The 24,106-nt window shown below is 43.5% G+C and overlaps 1 protein-coding gene across 1 annotated transcript in view; it reads left to right on the forward strand.

Moving 5' to 3' along the window:
- Positions 1-24,106, forward strand: part of HEATR5A (HEAT repeat containing 5A) — a 58,008-nt gene that overhangs the window by 23,451 nt on the left and 10,451 nt on the right. Inside the window, exons 17-26 of the mRNA XM_056850847.1 lie at positions 916-1,106; positions 2,557-2,716; positions 3,581-3,770; positions 4,575-4,744; positions 9,469-9,607; positions 16,485-16,664; positions 18,813-19,052; positions 19,553-19,734; positions 21,615-21,683; positions 22,018-22,197. Coding sequence (XP_056706825.1) covers positions 916-1,106; positions 2,557-2,716; positions 3,581-3,770; positions 4,575-4,744; positions 9,469-9,607; positions 16,485-16,664; positions 18,813-19,052; positions 19,553-19,734; positions 21,615-21,683; positions 22,018-22,197 — 1,701 coding nt within the window. The remainder of the gene's footprint in view (positions 1-915; positions 1,107-2,556; positions 2,717-3,580; positions 3,771-4,574; positions 4,745-9,468; positions 9,608-16,484; positions 16,665-18,812; positions 19,053-19,552; positions 19,735-21,614; positions 21,684-22,017; positions 22,198-24,106) is intronic.

The raw sequence follows: 24,106 nt of genomic DNA on the forward strand, positions 1-24,106 counted from the left end.
TATTAACCTTGCATGTATTCTAGAAATGCATGGTAGGGGATAACAACACTCTTTCTTCTAAAGGAAGCAGTGCTATACATAGTTTCAGGATCCCGGTTAGGCAGAGTTCTTCCTCTTACAAATTAAGTCTTGGGAGACTTGAATTTTGTAAAGAACGCAGTGTTTCTGTTTTTAAATAAGTACAACACTTTGGATAAGGTTAAAACTGAAGTACTAAATTGTATCTAAGTAGTGGTTTGCAATATGATTGGGTTGCCAACTCTGGATTGGACAATTCCTGGAGCTTTAGGAGTGGAGCCTAGAGAGGTTGGGATTTGGGAGCATCCATGGAGTCCACCCTCCAAAGCAGCCATTTTCTCCAGGGGAATCTGATCTCTGGAGATCAGTTATAATGCTAGGAGAACTCTGGTCCCCACTTGGAGGCTGGCAACCATAAATATGGTGTTTATTGGATTAACTAGATTAAAGGAAAGAAAGAGAGATTAAGAGAAATGAATGCAAAGCAATACCGCTTTGGTGTGTTTGTTGTAGTTTTCTTATTATGTTTTGTAATTTAGTATGTATACTAAAATTAAAAAGTCAGGGGAAACTCTGTGACCCTATGTGGGCAACCTTGCCAATTGATGGACCCTTCTCAGAATCAAGTTGCTCTATAACCACAAGATCTTCATGCGTGTAAGAATTACATTTTGATATTCAACTGGAGAAAGTATCCAAAATCATAACCTCTCAATCATCTGCTTAGGGATCACTTTTAAAAATGAAGCAGCCGAGAATGATGGAATAATTGAATAGGAAGCATACACATTTTCTTACAAAACTGAAACAAGCTAAATTCAGCTTTTTTAAAAATGAAAGAGCAGAAACTTTTGCAGTTGTGTAAATACAATAATGCCATCTTTCTTTCTACTGTAGCACTTGGCTAGCTGCAAAGGTGATTTAGGTTCTGAAGAAATCCGAAACGGTGCTCTGACTTTACTGATGGGTGCCTTGGAAAGTAATAATCCACTTCTAAGGTGTTCTGCTGCAGAATCCCTAGCCAGACTTGCACAGGTGGTTGCTGACAGTGCCTTCATTGCTGGATTAGCACAGATTAGCTTTGACAAGTAAGCCACTTCTTTTCGTATGATTGCTTTTTTACATTACATTGTTCCTGTTTGTATATCCCTTTTCTTCTTAGTAGCATCGGCGATTACTCAAGTAGGGATGCGATGTCCATACAGTGCATAAATGGTGTTTGTGCAAGTTGTTGCTACCTATGATTTGGCATAACCTTTAAGAACCTGTGGGAATAAGACATTAATAGTGACTCTGGTGATGATTTGTGAGCACACGGAACTACCTAATATTGAAACAGACCATTGGTGTGTCAGGATTAGTACTGTCTCTTCTGACAGTGGTTCTCAGGAAGAAGTCTTTGGTATCACCTACCACCTGACCCTTTTAGCTGGACATGCTAGGGATTTGACCTGGAGCCTATTGCATACAAAGCAAATACTCTGCCATTTAGCCACAGATCCCCCACCCCCCACCCTGTTACTTATTTACTTACTTTTTCACATAAAACACTGAAGGGCAATACAGTGGATGTTGAGAGTATATCATGAGCTTTTACTGGGAGAAGGTTATGTACGCTTATGCCCAGGTAAAAAGTAAAGGTCACCTGTGCAAGCACCGGGTCATTCCTGGCCCATGGGGTGATGTCACATTCCAGCATTTTCTAGGCAGACTTTGTTTATGGGATGGTTTGCCAGTGCCTTCCCCAGTCATCTTCCCTTTACCCCCAGCAAGCTGGGTACTCATTTTACCGACCTCGGAAGGATGGAAGGCTGAGTCAACCTTGAGCCAGCTACCTGAAACCAACTTCCGTTGGGATCGAACTCAGGTCGTGAGCAGAGCTTTTGACTGCAGTACTGCAGCTTACCACTCTGCGCCTTGGGGCTCTTTAAATGTCAACATTTCATCCCTTCATAATGCAAAGGGACTGAAGATGAGCAAATAGCATTTTCTTGGACTCTTTTTCCCTACTTCCCTATTTTGTTGTTGTTGTTATTTGTTGCATTTATATCCCACCCTCTATCCTAGCCAAAGCCGGGCTCAGAGCAGGTTGACCACTGATGTAGGAGCACCAAATGGGCACTAGGGAATGTACTTTTCTGAATCAGGGACATTCATATTCTGTCTTCATACAGATATAAGCATTCCAGTTGATGAAGGCTGCACTCCTAAGTACACTTGAATAAAATGGGATGTCCTTCTGAGTAGACCTGCTTAGTATTGCTCCTAAAATCTGTTAGGTGATTCCTGCTGCAGTAACTATAGAGTCAACAATGATGGCTTTTCTGTAGCCTTACTTTGTAGAGAGTAGTGCTGAAAATGTAGCATCACTACTTTTTTTGCTTCAGGCCCAAGGGTTTAGGTGACCATTTTTCTGTGAGGAGATGCAAAATAATATTATTTTATCAATGATTGCAATCTTCCTGTAAAGTCAGACTTCAATGCTATACTCTCTGTTCTGACCCTCTTTCAATGTAATTTCCCCCTTACAATACATAGGCTAAAATCTGCTAGAGATGTGATATCAAGAGCAGGGCATTCTTTGGCTCTGGGATCTCTCTATAGATATCTAGGAGGCATAAACTCTACTCAGCACTTGAATGCATGTGTTGGAATACTTTACACGCTATCTCAGGACAGCACTTCACCTGAAGTACAGGTATTTTGTTTCAGTGTGCACTTTCTTTCCAAAACATTTGTTAAACAGTTGAAGAGAATGGGTTGGGTCCAGTGCAAAATTTCTGATTGCACTAGGGCTCTTGTGCAAGTGGAAATGCAAGAAAAAGACTACATGCGCTAAGTCATACTTATTGTATCCCCACTTGCCTTTCTGCTTGTGGAAGATCTTGGGCAATTACGGTAATTTCTGGGTGCTATAGTACATAGGGAAGAAAGTCTGGCTATTATACAAGATCTTGCTTAAGTAGAACTGCTCCAAGTTTGTTTATGTTTCTACTTGCGCTTGGCTGGATCCAAGCCAGTCTCTCAACTTTTAATTTTTTTTGTGTTACCTATATTGTAATATTCAGTGAGCAAGTAAGTGTTCCCTTGCATCAACCTCCACTTTCTAGAATTTAGGTCTCCTTCCCTCTTTCTGTGGCTCTCGGGTCAGCATGGGGGATTGCTGACGTGTACGGGGAGGATGTCATATGCATACAGAACCTTCCCCTTTCCTGGGCTGCCTCCCCTTCTGTCCTTCCCTTCAGATTATGGTTGATAAGCTGTTCTTGCCCAATGAGAGAAGCAAGGAAGATAAGTGTGTATGTACATATGTATGCCAGAAGCACCTTTCTCACCTTCTCAGCCCTTTGCTGACCTCTGCCAGGAAGAGAAATCAAACATTTCTTTGGAGCAGTCATTTTTAAAAGTGTGTAATCCCTTTTCACCTGCATCATTAGTGTACTATTTATCACTGTCTTACTGAAGTGCACTCAGTTTTTATCACAGTGTGCAATTTATGTAATGTATGCTTGTGTGCGTGTGTGCACATGTGTGACAGCACTCCATTTTTGATATTTTACAGACCTGGGCACTGCATTCCTTGTCACTGGTCATTGACTCTGCTGGCCCTCTGTATCACATGCATGTGGAACCTACCCTCTCTCTTGTTCTCATGTTGTTGTTGACTGTGCCTCCTGCTTATGCTGAAGTCCATCAAAGCCTTGGCCGCTGTTTAAATGCACTTATCATCACATTGGGTCCTGAGTTGCAAGGTATGCATACGTTTGTGGCATGTTGATGAAAAGGAGTCCTGCATTATTAACCATGAAGGTGGGAGTTGTTTGTTCGGTGAAACAGTGGCACAAGTTTTCATTTAGGAACACTTGTAGGGAACATTTTGAGGAATCATCTTTAAAACGTCCAGACTGGTGGTACCCAAAACTTATCAGATGATTTTGTCCATAGCCTGTCACCCTCCAGAGTTCATTTTCTGGAGAAATGGACGGTGACCTGCGAGCTCCTTTTTGTGAGCACTTCAGATGAATCAAGTGTTCCTTTCTCCCCTGACAAGAGAACCTCGCTGTGTCTTGAGCTCTTAGCAAATGTGTGCCTCTGGTAGATGAAACCACTTTCCTGCATAGATAAGAAGAATCCTGCTGTGAATGCAAGAAGGATTACTCGGGTCAAAGTGAGGCTGCCTTTTTATCCCCGGAGTTGGCATTGTCCCTTGCCCACAGATGTACATACACATGCATATTCTAATCAGCAAAGGAAATAAGCCTGAGCCAGTGGGAATATAAACTAGCTCATTACAAGTGGTGGTGTGTGTGTGTGTGGGGGGGGTTGCTGCCTACTGAACAGGGCAAACCCTTTTGAGATACAGCAGTCATGCTGTGGATTTCCTATCAGTACAGCACTACTGAAATAAATTACTTTTTGCTAAAAAAAATAATGGCAGTTTTAAAGGTGAGCTTATTCTGCACAGTACTTTGGTTTTTGATGATGTTAAGGCTATTGAATTAATGATGAAGGTGACCGAGATACGTGTGTTCTCTCCTTGTTTGTCTTATCTGTAGGCAGCAGCACGACAGTCTCAGCATTACGGGCATCTTGTCTCCTGGGCTGTGCAGTGATGAAGGACAATCCCGATTGCCTTGTGCAAGCTCACGCCATCTCTTGCCTTCAGCAACTTCATATGTTTGCTCCACATCACGTCAACTTGTCCAGCCTCGTAAAGTGCTTATGCGTGAGTATAACGTGTGTGTGTTTTTAATGCCCTTTTCTAGTCGGCTTTGTTTTGTGACTTTGGAACTGGCACAGTTTAACTGCTGTGAGAAGTAATGGATGTACTTTAAGAAAAAACAGCTGTTCAACACACACAACTCAGTAGAACATTTTAAAGTGGGTAAATCAGTAGGTTTCAGTTATGTAAACTGAATTAAGGGTCTTGTGGCATTTTCAGAGACCTGTGGCTTTGTGACATAAGCTTTCACATACTACAGCAGGGTTCCTAGGGGCATGGTGCCCACCAGTACTTCCCTTGGCACCTGCTGAGCTTTTAAAAAAGTGGGTGGGGCCATTTTAAGGCAGGGCTTGTTACTAGCTGCCCTCATTCAAACAAAAGGGTATTCCACTGGAGGATCAGAAGGACTGGTAAGCACCTAGGCTTTCTTTAGTCAGTTTGTGGTTCCATCCCCCCTTCAGACTTTCCTTCTTCCCAGGACGCATGAACTAGGAGGTGTTTTGTTTGGCTCCGCCTCCTGCTTACCACCCCCTCTCAAAATCCCAAATGTGCCCACAGGCTCAAAAAGGTTGGGGGCCCTTGTTCTACCGTCTGCATTGCCAGGTGTGTGAAACTGGTAGATGTTTGCATTCATGCACATGTATATACGTAAATACAAGGAACAAAAATTGTAATGAGCGGGGACCGAAAGGCTGTGACAGGCAAGTTCTAATAGATGCAATGCTTCTACTGCTGTGTTCAGATATATTCAAGATCATCATAGTAACTATTCCCTTCCACAGCAATTGGTGATGATCTAATATTTCCAGCTTTGCTTCACTAGTGCCCCATGCTGCTTCCACACAGTGACAATTCTTGATTAAGTTCTCATTGCCACTGTGAAAGCAGAGGCATTACAGCAACCATATGGTGGTTTGCCCCATACTTTGCTTAGGCTAGCCAGTTACCAAATGTAATTGACATACCGCTATAGTTTAAAATTGGTAATTGACATATCTCTGTAGCCTAACACTACAGTGCTATGTTAGTGACCTTTAAAAAAAAAAGCTCTCTGGTGACGAGCTGAGGCGAGGAAAATGGTGCTGATGTGAACGGGACCTGTAAAAATGTGCACCTTGCCAGCCACTCAGCATGCAAACACGCTTTAACTGTTAGTTACCAAAGATTGTATCGATCCAGGTTTGGGAAAGATCAGAGCAAACCTGGGGGAAATGTGGATAGTAGTTGATCAGGGGATGACATCATGTGGATGCTCAAAAAAAAAACACCCCCAAAAAGCCAGCTCCAGTTTTGGATGTCAAGTTGGAGCAAAATCTCTGTGAAGAAACCCTAATTAAGACCCAACCAAACAGAATCAAATCTATGGATACATTCTAGTTCAGAAGTTGCACTTTGAAGTCCCCTTGAAGTTGTTCTTGGTGAAGTGTGGTGAATTTCAGCTCTGTCACTGGCTGTTCAAGAAGAATCACATATTCTCCCTCTGATTCTGGCAAAATCAGTGTCTGAGGCCATCGTGTGTCAGTTTTGTATTCTTTTAAAAATGGTTTTCTTTGTATACAAACAGAACTATTTATCCTGTGTAGGCAGCAGGAGGGTATTGTTGTCCTGTGGTGACATAGATCCCATTGCAGGGAGAGCGCATGCATGGTACCCATGTGATATGGCTGACACTATTAGGCCCTGAGTAGATATGGAGACAGGATCAAATCTATTTTAAAAAAATGCAGTGAGTGCATTCTTCATGTCTGTGTCAGAATATATTTTGCAGATGTGCTCAGTATAAATACGCAGATTTATTCTTGTATAAATTCTTTTGGAATTATCTTTCTTTTGGGAACCTGGCTTTTAGAGCTTTATAGTTAACTTCAGGTTAGTTCTGGCAAGCAAAAATTGGGTCCTGGAGGGGAATGTAGCATCCAATAGTAAACGCTATTATTTTAGCATTTGATCTATGGATGTTCACTGGTATCATCAGGGTAAGCCTGGCTTTGGCTGGGAAGGGTGGGATATATAAATCTAAGATAATAAACAAACAAACAAATAAATAAAATTTTAGGGCAGAGGTCCATGGCCGTGGCCTACCGGCTCAGCAAGGGGGCTCCCAAAGGAGGCTATAGCATTGCATTTGATGTCCCACCACTTAAATCTGGAAATTAACTCCAGAGTTTAAAAGTACATAGCTGTTCCATTGCAGTTGTAGTTTTTAATTGTTCCTAATTAATATGGCCAGGATTGACCACCCTTAGCACACTTGCTCATGGGCCATTAAGAATTGTATCACCTTGCTATAGAGATTTTGATCTGCTTTTGACCCCTGTAAAAGCAGTACATGCTTTGATATAAAGTTACAAGTAACCCCTAATTTGATTTTGTATTGCTGGCATAGTAGTTTTGAGCAGGTACTATTGTTTGGCTTTCAATTTTCAGGCCTTAAGGTTTCATAGGTGATGAAAATGCAATCAAGTGTTTGTCTTGTGGTATGTGTGAGATACAACCATAACAGTGAATTTATTCTGTATTGCTGGAATCAGGATCACTATGGCATTGATACCTGGGGTTTGTCATGACTGGATTATCATTTGTTTTTGTGCAGGATATCTTGTTGGAAAATTCTGTGTTGGTAGGTCTCTGTGCGTTGTTAAAACCTCAGCAACTTTCAGTGCTGTTTCTTTTTTTAATTTTCTGTGTTTAACCATTAATGTCAATAAAAACACTTTTAGCATGTTGAATGACTTTTTATTTCAGCCTAACCAAAATCTCTTTAACATCCTTATAACTGGCATTCATCTCTTGTTTCCTACATTTTACTTTTGCAGTAGTTTGACTTTTTAACATTTTTAGTGCCAAACAAGAGAACACTTTCTGGGGTGAATGTGTGTGTTTTATTTGTATCGCTTGCATTTTCTATGTCCGTTTTTGCCATTTCCTTTTAAACTATGGGAGAATGAAAGTGACTAGAAATTTGCATTTTGCTTTGTCTTGCAGTTCAGTTTATGTGCTCTGGCTTTTTTGTGTAAAAATAGCAAGCTTCAATTTTTTTATGCATGCCTAAATCTCCAGACAATGGGTGACAGCTTGAATAAAGTATCCATTTGTGTACTTGAATTTCTCATAACAAGCATCTTAGTAACGTACTTCTTAAAGATTTTCAGGGCATATTTTTGTATGCATTGTGACCTTGGAAATTAGTATGCATGCAGGACTGTACAAAAATATAGACATGGACTCAGTTTGATTAACTGTGATTCCATAGCATTTATTCTTTGTGTCCATTTTATCTCCCTTTTTCGCTCTTTCATTCTAATGTCTTTTGATTGAGAAATGAGGTGCATGACCTCCCAACACGGCTTCTCTGCAACAGGCACTCAGCTCTATCCATTTCTCAGGTTTTAATATTGAACATTTAAATGGGTGCAAGGCTACAAATGGTAAAGAAGGACTTGTTTACTTTCTATGTACCTAATTCTGTGTTCACTTAATTGTTTCCTCTGTCATAATTTTTAGAGCTTGGATTTAAGCTTTAGAACGGCCGGTTTGGACTAAATGCTATCTGTGTTATATCTGTGGATTCTGTTGAAACTAATCTTAAACGCAGAAAGAATAATTCATTATATTAATACAGGTGACAAAAATAAATTGGCATATTTAACGTGTTCAGTTTGTAAGTAAAGAAGACGACATTCTCAGTGTAGTGTTCCCATAGCAACATTTTGGAGACAGTTCAAGAGAGCAACAAACTTTTCAATAGTAGACATGCCACATAACTTTGACAATCTTTTGAGCCTTTATTTATTTATTTGTTATTTCCATTTGTTACCCTGCTCTTTCTGTCCAAAGCTAGCTATTTTTACTGTATTGTTTATTTCATAGAAACCTTAATCTTCGCTATTGTGTGTTCTTTCCTTATTGTATTCCTTCAGATAATCTTTTCCTGCCTGTAGCTACATATGATCTTTTTATGTTTTATCTAAGATTCATATATACGGTACTTGCGTTATGAACAGAGTTCTTCAGAATTGCAAGTTTGAGGACACATAATAATCTGTTGCAACAGAGAAGGGGGTTGGATCTCGTCTTCCCCTTGAGAGGGTGGCAAGGGGAAATCCTCAGTAGCTGTGAATTAATCCCTACAGCTGCAGTCCCTCATACTGTATCCCACACCTTTTATTTATTTAGGACATTCCTATCCTAACCTTCCTTCAAGAAGTTCAGGGCAGTGCATGTGGCTCTCTCCTGCTCCATTTTATCCTTACAATAACCCTATAAGATAGGTCAGACTGAAAGAAAACAACTTGTTCAAGGTCACCCAGTAAGTTTCATAGCAAGGGAGGATTTGGACATGGTGTCTCCCATCCTAGTCCAACACCGCACCACATTGACAGTCCCTCCCTCTAAATACTTAAACTTTTCAGGAGCCTGTAGCTGGAAACAGGAAAGATCTACTTTCTAAGTTAAACCAAAGCAGTTTAGGGTCAGAACTGACAACAATTTTTTAAAAACCCATGCAGAACTTCAGTCAACAGTTCTGTGTTTTGAGGGGTTTCGTGGAAAGGAAGAAATCCTGCGCTCACAAATGCCAGAATTTTTCTTTCTTTCTTTTGGCTTTTCTTTTTCTAATATCTGACTTCCCATTTTGTCTCAAAAATATAATTGCTCTGGAAGCATCAGATCTCGGCATTTCAGAAAACATCTACAAAGGCTCTAATCTTTTGTTCTGTCTATTTCAGGTAAATCTCTCTAGTTCATACCTGTTGTTGAGACGAGCAGTCCTAGCTTGTTTGCGGCAGCTTGTGCAGAGAGAAGCAGCTGAGGTTTCTGAGCATGCTGTTTCCCTTGCTAAAGACAACAGAGAAGACTTTAATCCAGGTAAAGCTACAGAGCTTGATCAACGTAGAAAAATCATCTCATTTTTTTTCTCCTTTTATATTACATTGTGGATGTTGTGCAAATCTTACGTTTATCAGATAAAACCCTTTAGGCGTTTATATTTGGTACACTATATATATTACGACATGAAAAATGTGGGCGTTTTTCTCAAGTCAGTTCTGTTTTTAAAAATTTCATGTAGGAATGTTTAAGGCCTAGTGTAGGTAAACGTCTCATCATGTAGCAGAACCTTTCCTAGACAGTATGACTTCAGAATGCAGATGGAAGATTTAGTTTTTGAATGCTGATTCATACCAGAAATCCCCTCCCCTTACATACAAAACTATCAAGAAAAAAGCTCTAACCTGGTGTTCTGCCTCATAGTATTAAGCTTTGAATGTACAGAGAGAAAGATTTTATGTGAGAGAGCATTACCTGCAGTCTGAACTAGGACAAATATGGTGTGTAGAATAAGAGAAACTTTGGAACGAGTGCTACAGTTATTTGGGATGAGTGCTGCAGTCTTTGTGCTGCAACATTTGGTACGAATGGTTACTGTGGTCTAGACTGGGCTGAGTGATAGTCTGGGAGCATCCAGCATTGAAAGCATGGCCAGTGCCATGATGGAAGACTACCTCTGAGCTTTCTACAAGGAAGAGTAGGATATAAATGTTACGTATACTCACCGTGAGGATCCCCACACCACTTCGTCATTCTCTTCTCTGAGGATCAGAGGACATCTGATCAGCGGGTGTTTCCTTTTCCTATGCTCAGGGAGAGGCAGGATATTAAACCTTTTGCTGCCTGCCCTCTGCTGGAAAACGCCCTGAACTGTCAATTCTCCTCCTGCCTCAGAGGGAGAAGCAGCGTTGGAGCGAGCTCCGTAGCTAGGCCTTACAACTTACTCCTTTAATCTTCTACTTTCAACCTTACCATCCTATATTTCTGTCTCCTAACAACTGTTCCCCTCCGTTCGTTGTGTTCCCTTCCTCCCGTGGCCGCCTTTGTCCTTTTGTGCTCCGTTTTCCCCCCCTCCTCCTGTGCCTCCATATTTTCCCTCTCTGAGGAAAATGGCGGCGTCGCCAGAGCAGTCTGGGGAGGAACTCCTCTCAGAAGATGAGGCAGTGACAACGGAGCTCCTTCCCTCCCGCCGGCACATGCCAGCAGAAAACTGCGGAGGGAAGGGCAAGCGGCGCCAGGAGACTCCCGCCGCGGCGGCCAAATCAAAGAGGAAGCCGGCTGAGGACGACGGAGAAAAAGGCGCGAAAAAGACGCGCGCCGAGAAAACAACCGCGGAGCCTCCCCGTTCGTCCCTGATGGGTGACGAGGGTGAGAGCGCAGAGCCCGCCCGTATTGCCAGCTCCAAGGGAGAATCGGCTATGTGCAGTGCAGGCGGTAATGTACAAACCTCCCTTCCCCTTTTAACGGCGGGGGGGGGGCAGTGAGCAGGGGATGCTTGAGCTTATGAGAAGGGCTTTAAGAGAGGAATTTGCCCTCCTTGGGGAATCGTCTTCCAGGGGGCCATTGAGTTCAAGGGCATCCTCCCCATCTAGAGGCTCTGTGCGTTCAGAGCCTACAGCCCAAGGTTCCAGCTCTGCCTGGCCAACAAAGGCAGCCAGAAAGGCACCCCCACCCCCCAATTCCAAGACAGTTCACCAGCATCTCTCTTCCGAAGATGAGGAGAGAGAAGGACAGTTCTGCTCAGAAGAGGAGCAAGAAGGGGGGGCCCAGGGCCAAGATCTCCACCCACGTTTATTCAAGGCAGAAGACTACCAGTCCTTCTTATGTAAAGTCATGGCAGCCCTTGACCTCCATGAAGATGAGGACACTGAAATTATTAAAAGCAAAACTAAATTCAGGGGTTCTAAGGAGTTTTTTGCCAGATTACAGTCTAAACCACTTTCAGTGCCTTTCCCTGAGTATTTTGAAGACTTAATTAAGGCAGAGTAGCAAAAACCCATGTCAACTAAGCAGGTGCCAGCTTCAATAAAAAAGTTGTATACCCTGGAACCCAGAGCCATGACCTTATTGCAAGTACCCCTGGTAGAAGCCCCTGTGACAGATCTACAATCCTCGGGCTTAATATCAGAGGACGGGGCAGGTAGCATAAAAGATCCCCTAGATAGAAAAATTGATTATGCCACAAAAAAGGCGCATGAGACTGCAGCTCTGTCTATCCAGGCATCAGCCATAGCAGCCCTGGTGGCAAGAGCTAGTATAATGTGGATTAGGAAGATTATTGACTTGCTTCCACAGGAAAACAAGAGAGTGCTGGATGGCCTAAACAGGCTCCTAAAAGCCTCCAACTTCATGGCCGATGCTACCCTGGACTCTATGTCCTTCACAGCAAAATCTTTGGCAGTGTCCTCGGCGGCTAGAAGGGCAGCCTGGATTAGATCCTGGTCAGCTGACGCAGGGTCAAAATCCATACTTCTGGGATACCCCTTTGAGGGAGGTCGTCTCTTCGGTCCCAAGCTAGATGACATCCTCATAGAGACCAAAGACAAGAAGAAAGCATTACCTAAGTACCTCAAGAAAGATGGAAAACCGTCATTTTCACATTCCTTTCGGACCTTTCGGACCTCCCACTTCATGGCTCGCCCCAGATCCGATGGACGAAGAGGCGGCTAGAGTTCAGGCCGAGGATCCTTCAGGAGAGGTTCAAGATTCGGAAAGGGATCTGCCTTCCAGAACCAAGGTCCAGAGAAGTCACCACGATTTGGTGACAAACAAAACAAGCAATGACTCTTCAGCAATTCCAGTAGGGGGCAGACTTATTTATTTTGCAAACATCTGGGACTCTCCTCACACAGATGCCTGGGTGCAACAACTAATTCGCCAAGGCTACAGCATAGAATTTCTAAGACCCCCTCCAAATTACGTTATATCTCCGATCTCTCGAAGACCAGACAAAGCCCTTCGGACCCAGGCAGCCATCCAACACCTCTTAGAGATCCAGGCAATAGAACACGTCCCAACCTCAGAGCGGCGAGAAGGGGTGTACTCCTTTTTCTTTACAGTGCCCAAAAGAAATGGAGATTGGAGGGCAATACTGGATCTGAAGTATGTCAACCGCTTTGTCTGCAAAAAACACTTCCGGATGGGGACACTCCGCTCCATTGTGGAGGCTCTACGACCTCGGGCATACCTTACATCTATCGACCTGACGGAGGCGTATCTTCACATCTTGATACACCCATCCCATCGCAGATACCTCCGTTTCACCTACGGTCAACTACACCTTGTTGTTGTTCAGACCTTGATCCACCACGGCTTCTTGGTGAACATGTCAAAGAGTCTAACTACACCTGTTCAATCAATACACCATCTGGGAGCCATCATCGACACTTTGCAAAACAAGATGTTCCTTCCTCAGGACAAGATCTCCAAACTGATCACCCTAGCCAAAACCACCATGTTGGCGAGAACGACGGGTCTCTCTTCTCTAGTAAGTCTCCAAGGCCTTATGGTGTCCTGCATAGGTCTGGTACCATGGACTCGTCTACACATGAGGTCTCTTCAATGGTTCCTGAAACCTTACCAGGTACAGATCTCCCAAAAGAGAAACCCTCGCATGGCTCTGTCCCAACAAGTCAGGAGCAGCCTCAAGTGGGGGGTACGCCGAGAAAACCTGGCCAAAGGACTCTCGTACATACAAGACTCCGCGATTCAGATTTTTACGGACGCGAGCTTAGAAGGCTGGGGAGCAACTATACAGCATCACATAGCGCAGGGTCAGTGGACAACGTCGGAGACTCGTCTCCATATCAACAAACTAGAGTTGAGGACCATCCACAAAGCTCTTCTTCAGTTCCAGCCAATGATAGAGAACAGACACATCCTCATCAGAACGGACAACGTGTCAGCGAAAGCGTATATAAACAGGCAAGGAGGGTCTCGTTCCTCCTCCCTCCACGCAGAGCCCCTAATCATCCTCAACTGGGCGGAAAAACATCTCGCCTCAATAAGGGCGGAACACATAAAAGGTGTCCTAAACTTGCAAGTAGACTGGCTGAGCAGACAGACGGTGGACGAAGGAGAATGGACTATAAAAAGGGAAATCTTTCACCTCATCCATGCGAGATTCGGTCGTCCGTCAGTGGATCTGTTCGCCTCATCGAAGAAACGACAACTACAGAGATTCTTCTCCAGGTACAATCACCCAGAGGCGGAGGGCGTCGATGCCTTAGAGACTCCTTGGCCAAGGGAGACACTATATGCCTTCTCGCCCCTCCCAATACTCCCCAAGGTTATCCGGAAGATTCGAACAGAGCAGGCCCACGTCATCCTGATCGCGCCTCACTGGCCTCGCCGTCCTTGGTTCCCAGCGCTGAGAGAACTATCCATTCAAGAACCGTGGGAGCTCCCAGTACCCAGGGATCTTCTTCAACAAGGCCCCATTTTGCACCCGGACCCGGCGTGGTTAAAACTGACCGCTTGGGACTTGAAAGGCAGCGGATGCTGAGCTGGGGATACTCAGAACAGGTAGTGTCCACCATGTTAGAAGCCAGAAAATTGCCAACAAAATGCATATACAACTTTACCTGGAAGATGTTTGTGCGCTGGTGTGCTAGAAAGCGACTGGATCCCCTAACCATTACAACAGCTGACCTTCTACGCTTTCTACAAGATGGTTTGGACCTTAAACTAAAGGCGTCCACTCTTCGCAGACAGGTCGCGGCCATAGCCACTGTACTCACCCATCTAGATGGCTACCCCACGACTCGACACCCTCACGTCACCACCTTCCTAAAAGGGGTTTCCTACATATCTCCGCCTACTGTACACAGGTTCCCTACCTGGCATCTGAACTTAGTTCTAAACGCCCTGACTAAACCACCGTTTGAACCTTTGAGAGAGGTTGCCTTAGCCTTCCTACGTATGAAGGTTCTTTTTCTCGTCGCAGTCACCTCAGCGAGACGAGTTTCGGAGTTGGGTGCTCTTTCTTCCAGGGACAGCCTTTGCGTATTCCACGCAGACAAAGTGGTCCTTAGGCCGGACCCAACTTTTATACCAAAGGTGAACTCCGGTTTTCACAGGCAACAAGAGCTAATCTTACCATCTTTTTGCCCCAATCCGACTCATCCAAGAGAAAAGAACTGGCACACCTTGGATCTGAGGAGAGCACTCCGAATTTATCTTAAGCGGACTAAGCCCTTCAGACGCTCGGAGGCCCTTTTTGTGTCAATTTCTCCACCCAACAAGGGATCCAAGATGTCTAATCCAAGCATTAGCAAGTGCCTCAAACAATGCATTCAACTCTTCTACAAACATTCTGGCATGTCCTCTCCGCAGGGGATTACAGCGCACTCGGTGCGTAGCGCAGCGACTTCAGCGGCCTTTGATGCGCAAGCATCAGTGGAAGAAATCTGCAGAGCGGCCACTTGGTCAAGCCCCTCCACATTCGTCAGGCACTACAAAATCAACACCTATGCCTCTGCGGATGCGGCCTTTGGGAGAAAAGTCCTGCAGCAAGTAGCGAAGGATCCTTAATCCCACCCAGATAACACAGCTTTTGAAAATCCCGCTGATCAGATGTCCTCTGATCCTCAGAGAAGAGAACGGAGCCTTGGTTTACCTGTGAGGGCTCCTTCTTTCTCTGAGGGAAGAGGACATCTTGCCCACCCAGGGTGAAGAATATTAATAAAAGGATCACGATGCGCTAACTTCAAAAGTACAGTAACCATTCACTCTGTCCTGAGTGTTATTACCCAGTGTTCTAACAATCACTGTTTTTTCACGTTACGTTACCTGTTGTTACGTATTTACAGCCAATTATTCTTGCATGTTTTTCTGCATTATGTGTTATGTTATTGTATTACGTGTTATGTGCTTCCTGTCTCTTTTCACTGCTATGGAAGTCCTCGAATTGACAGTTCAGGGCGTTTTCCAGCAGAGGGCAGGCAGCAAAAGGTTTAATATCCTGCCTCTCCCTGAGCATAGGAAAAGGAAACACCCGCTGATCAGATGTCCTCTTCCCTCAGAGAAAGAAGGAGCCCTCACAGGTAAGCCAAGGCTCCGTTCTTTGGTCTTCTTCAGTAGAATTTCTCGCACGAATCCTGCTAATCACAAAGTGACTTCCTGTGCCACTGCTAGCAAACATGTTGGTCAGGAGCAGAGAAAGTGATGCCTTCCAGTGTGGTGTAGTGGTTCAGAGCGGTGGTTTGGAATGGTGGACTCTGATCTGGAGAACTGGGTATGATTCCCCACTCCTCCACATGAGCCGCAGAGGCTCATCTGGTGAACTGGATTTGTTTCCCCACTCCTCCACATGAAGCCAGCTGGGTGACCTTGGACTAGTCACACTCTCTCAGCCCTACCTACCTCACAGGGTGTCTGTTCTGGGGAGGGGAAGGGAAGGAGATTGTAAGCCAGTTTGATTCTTCCTTAAGTGGTAGAGAAAGTCAGCATATAAAACTCTTCTTCTTCCAATTGCTCTGTAATATCCAGTGGGCAAGTTGCATAGAAAAGATTTTCAGTTGGACATTTATTTGTTTGTTTATTAAAATAATTATACCCAAATTGTACACTTCCCCCCTCCAAGATGCTTGCAGCTTACACCCCATTAAAAGTACTGGTCTAATGACAGCAACTCTCCACCGTGTCAGGCAGAAAAAATTATCTCGCAAGGCATCCTACTTGAGATTCTTTAACTGGAAATGCTGAGGATTAAATATGGGGCCTTCTGCGAACCAAGTGTGTGTTCCCTTTAGGTCAGGTTGAGAGAGAGTGACTGGCCCAAGGTCAGCTTTGTGGCAGAGTAGGGATTCGAACCCAGAGCTCTCCAGTTGTAGTCCAGCAATGTTACCATAACAATGCGCTTGCTTTTCTAAGTTCCTGGAGTGCAATAGTATTGAGGTCTCTCTCTCCTTGACAGACATTAACATCAGAGAAGTGGGACTTGAAGGAGCATTGCTGATTTTACTGGACAAAGAACTGGATCCCAAACTGTGCCAAGATATCAGAGAAACTTTGATTCATATGCTCACAACAATGGCTGTTGAAAAACTCTCTTTCTGGCTGAAGCTCTGCAAAGATGTTCTAGCTGCCTCTACTGGTAAGAGCTTATATCTTCTTCCTAGAAACCTGTAGTATATATATGAGTAAAGAATCCTCCAACCAACATCTCAGGTGGCTTCTTAATTGGTTTTGCTGTCTACTAACATGTCCTGTTACACCAACAAGGCTACTTTCAAATATCACATTATTTTCAAATAATGTGTTAATTAAACAGTGGTTTCTTGGCATTATGTACAAACACCATGACCATTTATCCACGACTGTTTGCTCTCAGTAACCCTGCTCACTACTTTGGGGCTTTGCCTCAATTCTGTGTGCTTTTTCCAACCGTCAGGGTGTCTGCATTCACATCTCATGCCTCCCCTTTCCCTCAGGAACAGGATTTGGGGGGGCATTTTGGGTTCCTGCTGGAAGGGGGAAAGTGGGAAATCGCACTCCGTGAGGGGAATTCCTTTTGTCTGTGGAAATGTTAGTCAGGATCCAGACCTGTGTTGGTGCCATGGACGGACCAACTTTGTTCAATTATGAGTTTGTGAGGATGTCTGCACCAGCAGCTTTTACCACTATTATGAGTGGTTGCTTGGGCTTCAGAAATAACGAGGAAATCTGGTTCACAAACAGTGGACCAGCTGTTGCAGCCCTTATCTCCCTGTCTACCCCACATGTGCTGATTACTTGCAGAGGAGACTAATGTTACCCAAAAATTTTATTCTATTATGTTAACTGTTTCCTCTTTGAGTTGTGATATTTTAACTTCTTACTGTAACAATAGGAAGCATTGGTAGAATTTGACAGGTATTATAACCCCTGTTTGTCCACTATCATGTAGTTTTGGATCAGGATCCACAGACATGCGTAGGAGTATTTAAACAGAAATACACTAAGGAGTATTATCTATACCTGACATGTTAGCTATGGGGAAACAGCCATATATCATCAAATACATTTGCCATGTAAAATGTGAATTTGTCTCAATTCTGTGCACACGCATCCTACAGGCCATTTGGAAAGCTGCTTTTGCAAGGGAGGGGAGACTTGGAAAAGAGTATGTGTTATGGCAAGGAGGAAGGGTTATATTTTATAAAACCAAATATAGTTCTCTGGGTCCCAATCAAAGATGTGACTTTGCTTCCAGCTACTCTTCCTGGTTCTCTTTCTAACCAACATGAGGGCAGGATGTGCTATCTCCATCATAACCTAGGTTGATAGCTAGAATCTTTTCTCTACCTTTACTATCCAAGTATGGAGTTCGTTCACAGTAAAACACTTCTTTTTCTTTCCTCAAGTAACAAGCCCCGTTTGTGGACTTCTTTCTTAAAGCAGTTTCCCCTTCTGCTGCGCAAACCAGCCTCTAAGCTAACACTTTCTCTGGGGAGTTGAGAAGCAGTGGACCATGTAGAAAGATTGCTAGGGAAACACTTTGATCTAAAGTAAGAGAAGAAGAGTGCGAACCGCATTTTAGATTATCCAAGGCCGGCTCTGTTGAGGTAAAACTAAACTGATTATAAATAGTCTCTAGCTCTGATGGAGCAAACACTTGGGACCAGTTCCCTGAGAATTTAATCATTACCACTGGGGCAATGTCTCCTCTCAGCTACACTGCTTCGATGGTAAAGCTTTATTATATAGATATTTTTCTATAACTTCATCTACCAAGTGTAAAGCTTTCCTTTCCCAGTTCCCATTTCATGTAGAGGGTTTGCCTGCGAAAATATCTGTGTTTTTATTCAGGTAGTACACCTATGCTTTACCTTTTAGGTGCTTTTACATACCCTAAAGGATAAGTCGAAACTTGCAAAGGGAGGAAGAAAAGTCCTTTGCTTCCCAGTCTTTCACCCTGCCCCTCTGTCTCTTAGTTATCCACACTAAGCTATCGATGGGGGACTGTGGCTCAGTGGTAGAGCATCTGCTTGGCATGCAGAAGGTCCCAGGTTCAATCACCGGCATCTCCAGTTAAAGGGACTAGGCAAGTAGGTGATGTGAAAAACCTTTGTCGGAGAGCCGCTTCCGGTCTGAGTAGACAATACTGACTTTGAGGGACCAAGGGTCTGATTCAGTATAAGTCAGCTTCATGTGTTGGACAGGAAACAAATTAAGTAATGCTAACCTCTGGAATCACCCTGATCAGGAATACAAGTTACACCACTTAGTAAGCAGTTGGTCTCCCTGTCCTGGCTTCATGCAGATTTCACGACTATAGCTTCAGTGGATACCACCCAAGAAGAAGAAGGAGCCCAAGGAGATGACGAATTGGTATTAGCCTTGGAAAATGATGAAAGATCACACCCATTCCCCCATCCGCGATGGTCTACTAGAGTTTTTGCTGCAGAATGTGTTTGTAAAATAATCAGCCAGTGCGAGAATGCAGGCGATGTTCACTTTGATGTAGCTTTGGCACAAGAAATGAAGCAAAGAGATTCAAGAGGTATGTGCTAACGACTGAAAGATCATGGAGTTCAAAGTGCAAGTAAAATTCATTTGGACAAAATACTGGCTTAACTAAATTCATTGTAAGGACCTTCAGTATTATAACTGTAGCTGTTAAGATGAACGGAACACAAATTCATTCCCATATAAGTAACTGTTAACCTTTACATGTGTTTGTACACAAACACTACTTTTTAGGGACATTTTTGCACATGCTGCAACACAACATGCTAGCTGAGAGGAACTTGACTATATACAAAATGATGACAACCTGTTCTTGTCGCTATAGAAATCACTAGCAACAATTCATAGCCTAAAATGGCTCTTGTGTATGTATAAGTGTGTGCTTCTGAGGAAGATAAAGAAGAAGAGGGGCTTGAAGGATATGGATGAAGCTTTTAGGAACTCGTACGACAAAATCATACAAAAAATAATAATATGTTACTTATACAAAGAAATATTTTTCTTTTCTTGACTATTTCTTTTTTGTTTCCTCAGATGATTTTCTAGTATTGCATTTAGCAGATTTGATCCGCATGGCTTTTATGGCTGCCACTGATCACAGTGACCAGCTTCGTCTTTCTGGTCTTCAGATGTTGTTAATTCTTGTTCGAAAGTTTGCTGCTGTACCAGAGCCAGAGTTTCCTGGTCATGTAATTCTGGAGCAATATCAAGCAAATGTAAGTGGCTTTTTCATTCTCAGGGCTTCAACGGGGGGTGGGGGGGGCTTTTTTGGTCTATTGTCACCCATCCCCTGCCTTAAATTTAAACATTATTATAAAATAAGGTATGAGTAGTGTTATATTCTACAGAGTCAGAACAGAGACTGAACAGAGTTTACAGAAACGGTGTTATTAACAAAGAAAGAAATCTGTATGGATTTGTGCAAAGGCAGAGGGTGACTTTCTTCAATTCCCTGTTCATGCTGTTCTTGGGGGTACAGCATTTCAGGAGGCATTTTGGACTTCAGCAGGAGGGGCTATGGCAAGAAAGATGTGTTACATGGACAAAAATCTACTACCCCCGGTGAATTTTTAAGGGATGCAAGCCCATATAATTAAGTTAGTAAGATTTCACATAATCTTAGAAATATTCATTGCATTCATTTATTTGCATGTATAGTCCTCCTTCCTCACTGGAACCCAAGGCAGATTATAAGTATACTAAAAAAAAGCTTTCAGTCAATCAGTAAGCAGATTGCTGATAGATTCAAATGTTATCGTATCTTGTAATGATTCCTAATAAGACAGACAATGTATTTGGGCTGGGATTGTAGAACAGGTAAAAACCCAAATAATGTATGCAAATGTATCAGTTTATGGCAATAAAATAACAAGTGTAGGAAAGAGTTTCTCCCTAATAAGTCACCTCCTGAGTTTAACCATTACACTACAGCTTTGCTCCTTCTACAAGAAAACTCTCCTAAACAGTTCTGTTTTGCACATTTTGTGAAATGATAGAAGTGTGGTGGCTTCAAGCAGGCCATTCCATAATGCATCATAGAGAATTCACATGAACAGGCAGTTGCCAATGTTATAGTATCCACAGGGTGGCACCAAGGGATGTGCATCAGAAAAAGGTATTTTTCAGATCCGGATTTAAGGAAGGGCATAATTATTGGTATTCCAGATTACACAGGTCTCCAGTACTGGCTCAGTATTTGGATTTTGGGTTTTCTTCAGTATTCCAAAATTATTTGGGTCAAATATTCCCTATGGGGAATTTTTCCAGGGGGCTGGAGTGGTTGTTTTTAAAGCGAATGACACCAAAATTGCAGCAGAGCTAATGCTGCCTGTCCACTAAAGAACCCTACAAGTTTCAAGTGAATTGGACAATTGGGTCCCTTAACAAGGTGCTGCCAGCCATCCTCCATCGTTTCCTATGGGGAAAATAACTCCACGCTTTCTCCTGGGCAAACAATAGCCAAACATGCAAGAGCAAGGGCCCATAGGCCAAAAGCCTCACCATGGAAACAGAACCAACAAGCCCAGCATAACCAACATCAAACCAGAGAATCACAGCAGAACCACAGACCAATGTGGCAAGCCCAACACATCCAATGTCAGATCAGAGAATCCAAGCCAAATCAACTGAAACAAAGGGAAGGGATTCCACCGGACAGAACCAGTGTCAAACCACAGAAGTCAAGAAGACCTCAGGGCAAATGTGGCAGTGCAAGCCCAACAGAACTAGTGTCAAACCAGAAAATCCCAGCAGAACCAACCACAGACCAGTGTGGCAAGCTCCCTAACATGTAATCCCATTTGCCTGTGAGAGCTTCCTGCCTCCCTCCTGTTGCCTTGGAAACATGCCAAAAGCAGCCCCCTCCCGAAGTTCAGAGCTTTACAATGTCAGCCCCAGATATTCCTGACTATTTCCAGGAATACCAGGATCAGGATACTGATATTGTAGAGAATTCTGAATATTGATCCAGATCCAAAATTTGTCCAAGAGTTATCAAAAAGGTATTTTTCAGGTATATGTCAGGATCGGATATATATCAGAGTGCACACAGGTTTCTTAGCGATTTTATACAATTATCTTTTTTCCCCCTCTTCAGGTTGGTGCTGCACTGAGACCAGCTTTTGCCCCGGAAACGCCTCCTGACGTAACAGCAAAAGCATGCCAGGCAAGTGTTTAGAAATCCTTTTGAGTCTAAACTCCATGAAGTCTTGAGCAATCCCAAGTAAAAGTTGGTAGAATAAACAGGGATTTATTTATATTGTCTATAAAAAATAGTATTTGGAAGTACTGCACTTTCAAGCTGACTATTAGGAATCGTCTGATTACAGAGAGGGGGCTGCCCAGCTACCCAAACATGCTTCCATGTTCTTCATATCATTAATACCTTGTTTTTGCAGTGTTATTAAATAGCAACAATATTTTTGTCTGTCTTCCTGTCCTGGGAAAACTGTTTTCAGCATTTCAAAAAGTGACATTATTCATGGTTGTTCTCACGCTAGGTCTGCAGTGCCTGGATAGCAAGTGGCGTAGTAGGTGACCTCAATGACCTCCAGAGGGTTCATCAGTTGCTTGTCATGTCCTTGAACAAAATACAGATTGGAAAAGAAGCACAAAATCAGTTGTATAATGAAGGGACATCAACTATGGAGATACTGGCTGTTCTAAAAGCTTGGGCAGAGGTACTTTTTAACGTACTTTTAATGTGTCCAAAATTGCCTCGAGGCACCAGTTCAAGGTTTCCGCAGCCTCCCCGGGATCCTCTGGAAACACGAGATAGAACATGAGTGTCATCCACATGCTGGTGACAGCCCAGCCCAGCAGTTTCATGTTGATATTAAAGAGCATAGCTGACAAGATGGAATCTTGCGGAACTCCAAAGGCAAAAGGCCGAGGGGCTGAGCAGCAGTTCCCTGGCACCACCTTCTGAAACCTACCCTCCAGGTAGGACCAGAACCACTGCAGAACGGTGCCTCCCAATCCCAGCCCATTTAGGCAGTCCAGAAAGGTGCAGTGATTGATGGTACTGAACACCACTGAGAGGTCCAGGAGAATCTCTCCCTCTGTCCATCTCCCAGCACAAGTCATCCACCAGGGCATCCAAGGCTGCTTCCGCCCCATAACCAGGGATAAACCCAGATTGGAAGGGGTCTAAACCAGCCACCACCTGTTCTATCACCTTGCTCAACAATGGAACATTTGTGACTGGTCAATAATTATTGAGACCTCCATCATTTAGTGTACAATTGGGGTAGTAAAAACATGTTATTGTAGTGGTTTTATCAAACCTTAGTACCCATGAAGTTCCTTTAAAAGGTAAAGGTCCCCTGTGCAAGCACCGGGTCATCACCCATGGGGTGATGTCACATCCTGACGTTTCCAAGGTAGACTTTGTTTACGGGGTGGTTGCCAGTGCCTTCCCCAGTCATCTTCCCTTTACCCCCAGCAAGCTGGGTACTCATTTTACCGACCTCGGAAGGATGTAAGGCTGAGTCAACGTTGAGCCGGCTACCTGAAACCAACTTCTGTTGGGATCGAACTCAGGTCGTGAGCAGAGCTTGAACTGCAGTACTGCAGCTTACCACTCTGCGCAGAGCACACTAAAGCATTGTTTGTACTACAGAGGATTGATGGTTTGTGGTTAGAGGGCTACGTTCTAGCTCACCCCCGCTTTTCTTTTCTGAGTGATCACTGGTCCAACTGTTTCCTTGCCTTATCCTCTTTGATGCTGGCCGTCTTTCTTGGCTCTTTGACCTCCCAACTGCAGGCAAAAGCTGGCTCAGTCTGGGCAAAACTACAGACTACTGTTAGTTCCATGACTTAAAATAAATGAATGCACTGCAACCTCTGAAGCTGCAGTTTGTAGCAGAAGATCCATACAGAGGGAAAGTGGAGCTTCTTAATCCTTTTTCTACATGTATGTTTTTTGCTTTAAAAAAAAAGCTTCCCTAAGATGCTTTTGCTTTTAGTAGGGAAAAGGGCAATCTTCAATAGATAAAAGGCATGACGGAAAAGGGGTAAGAAAAAGTTGGGTTAGTGACTTTGGTCTAGCAGCAGAGTGCTATGACCATCTATGGAAAATTACAGTGATGGTTCCCTTCCTGTGAACTGCATAGGTCAAGAGGAACTAAAAGAGAACGTTGCAGGTGCTTGCTTGTAGTGGCCATCAGAACTGATGCCCTCTTTATGCACCTTGTATATATGTTTATATATGTCCAGTTCAGTAGACTTCTGTCCATTTAATTTGCACTGACCATCACATTACAAAACTACAGGCATCTCACTATGTATGCAATTCAGATTTAATTAAAAGATAATTTGTTTTAGCACAAAGGCTTATGTTAAGAGGGATTGTGAGTACTGTTTTCATCAGCTATAAACTTGTTTATTACCTCTGTTACAAATGTAGACAACTCTGTGGGAACCAGTGTGGGGACCAGATTAGACTAGAATTTAGTAGAGCTGGGTTAAAATCCCCGGAGCGCTGTGAAGCCTGCATAGTGATGACCCCCACCAACCCAATTTACCTGTAAGGATGACATTAGGAAGGGAGAACCCCATATACCACACTGAGCTCTTTGGAGGAAGGAT

This window comes from Euleptes europaea, chromosome 6, assembly GCF_029931775.1.
Source record: "Euleptes europaea isolate rEulEur1 chromosome 6, rEulEur1.hap1, whole genome shotgun sequence".
NCBI lineage: Eukaryota > Metazoa > Chordata > Lepidosauria > Squamata > Sphaerodactylidae > Euleptes > Euleptes europaea.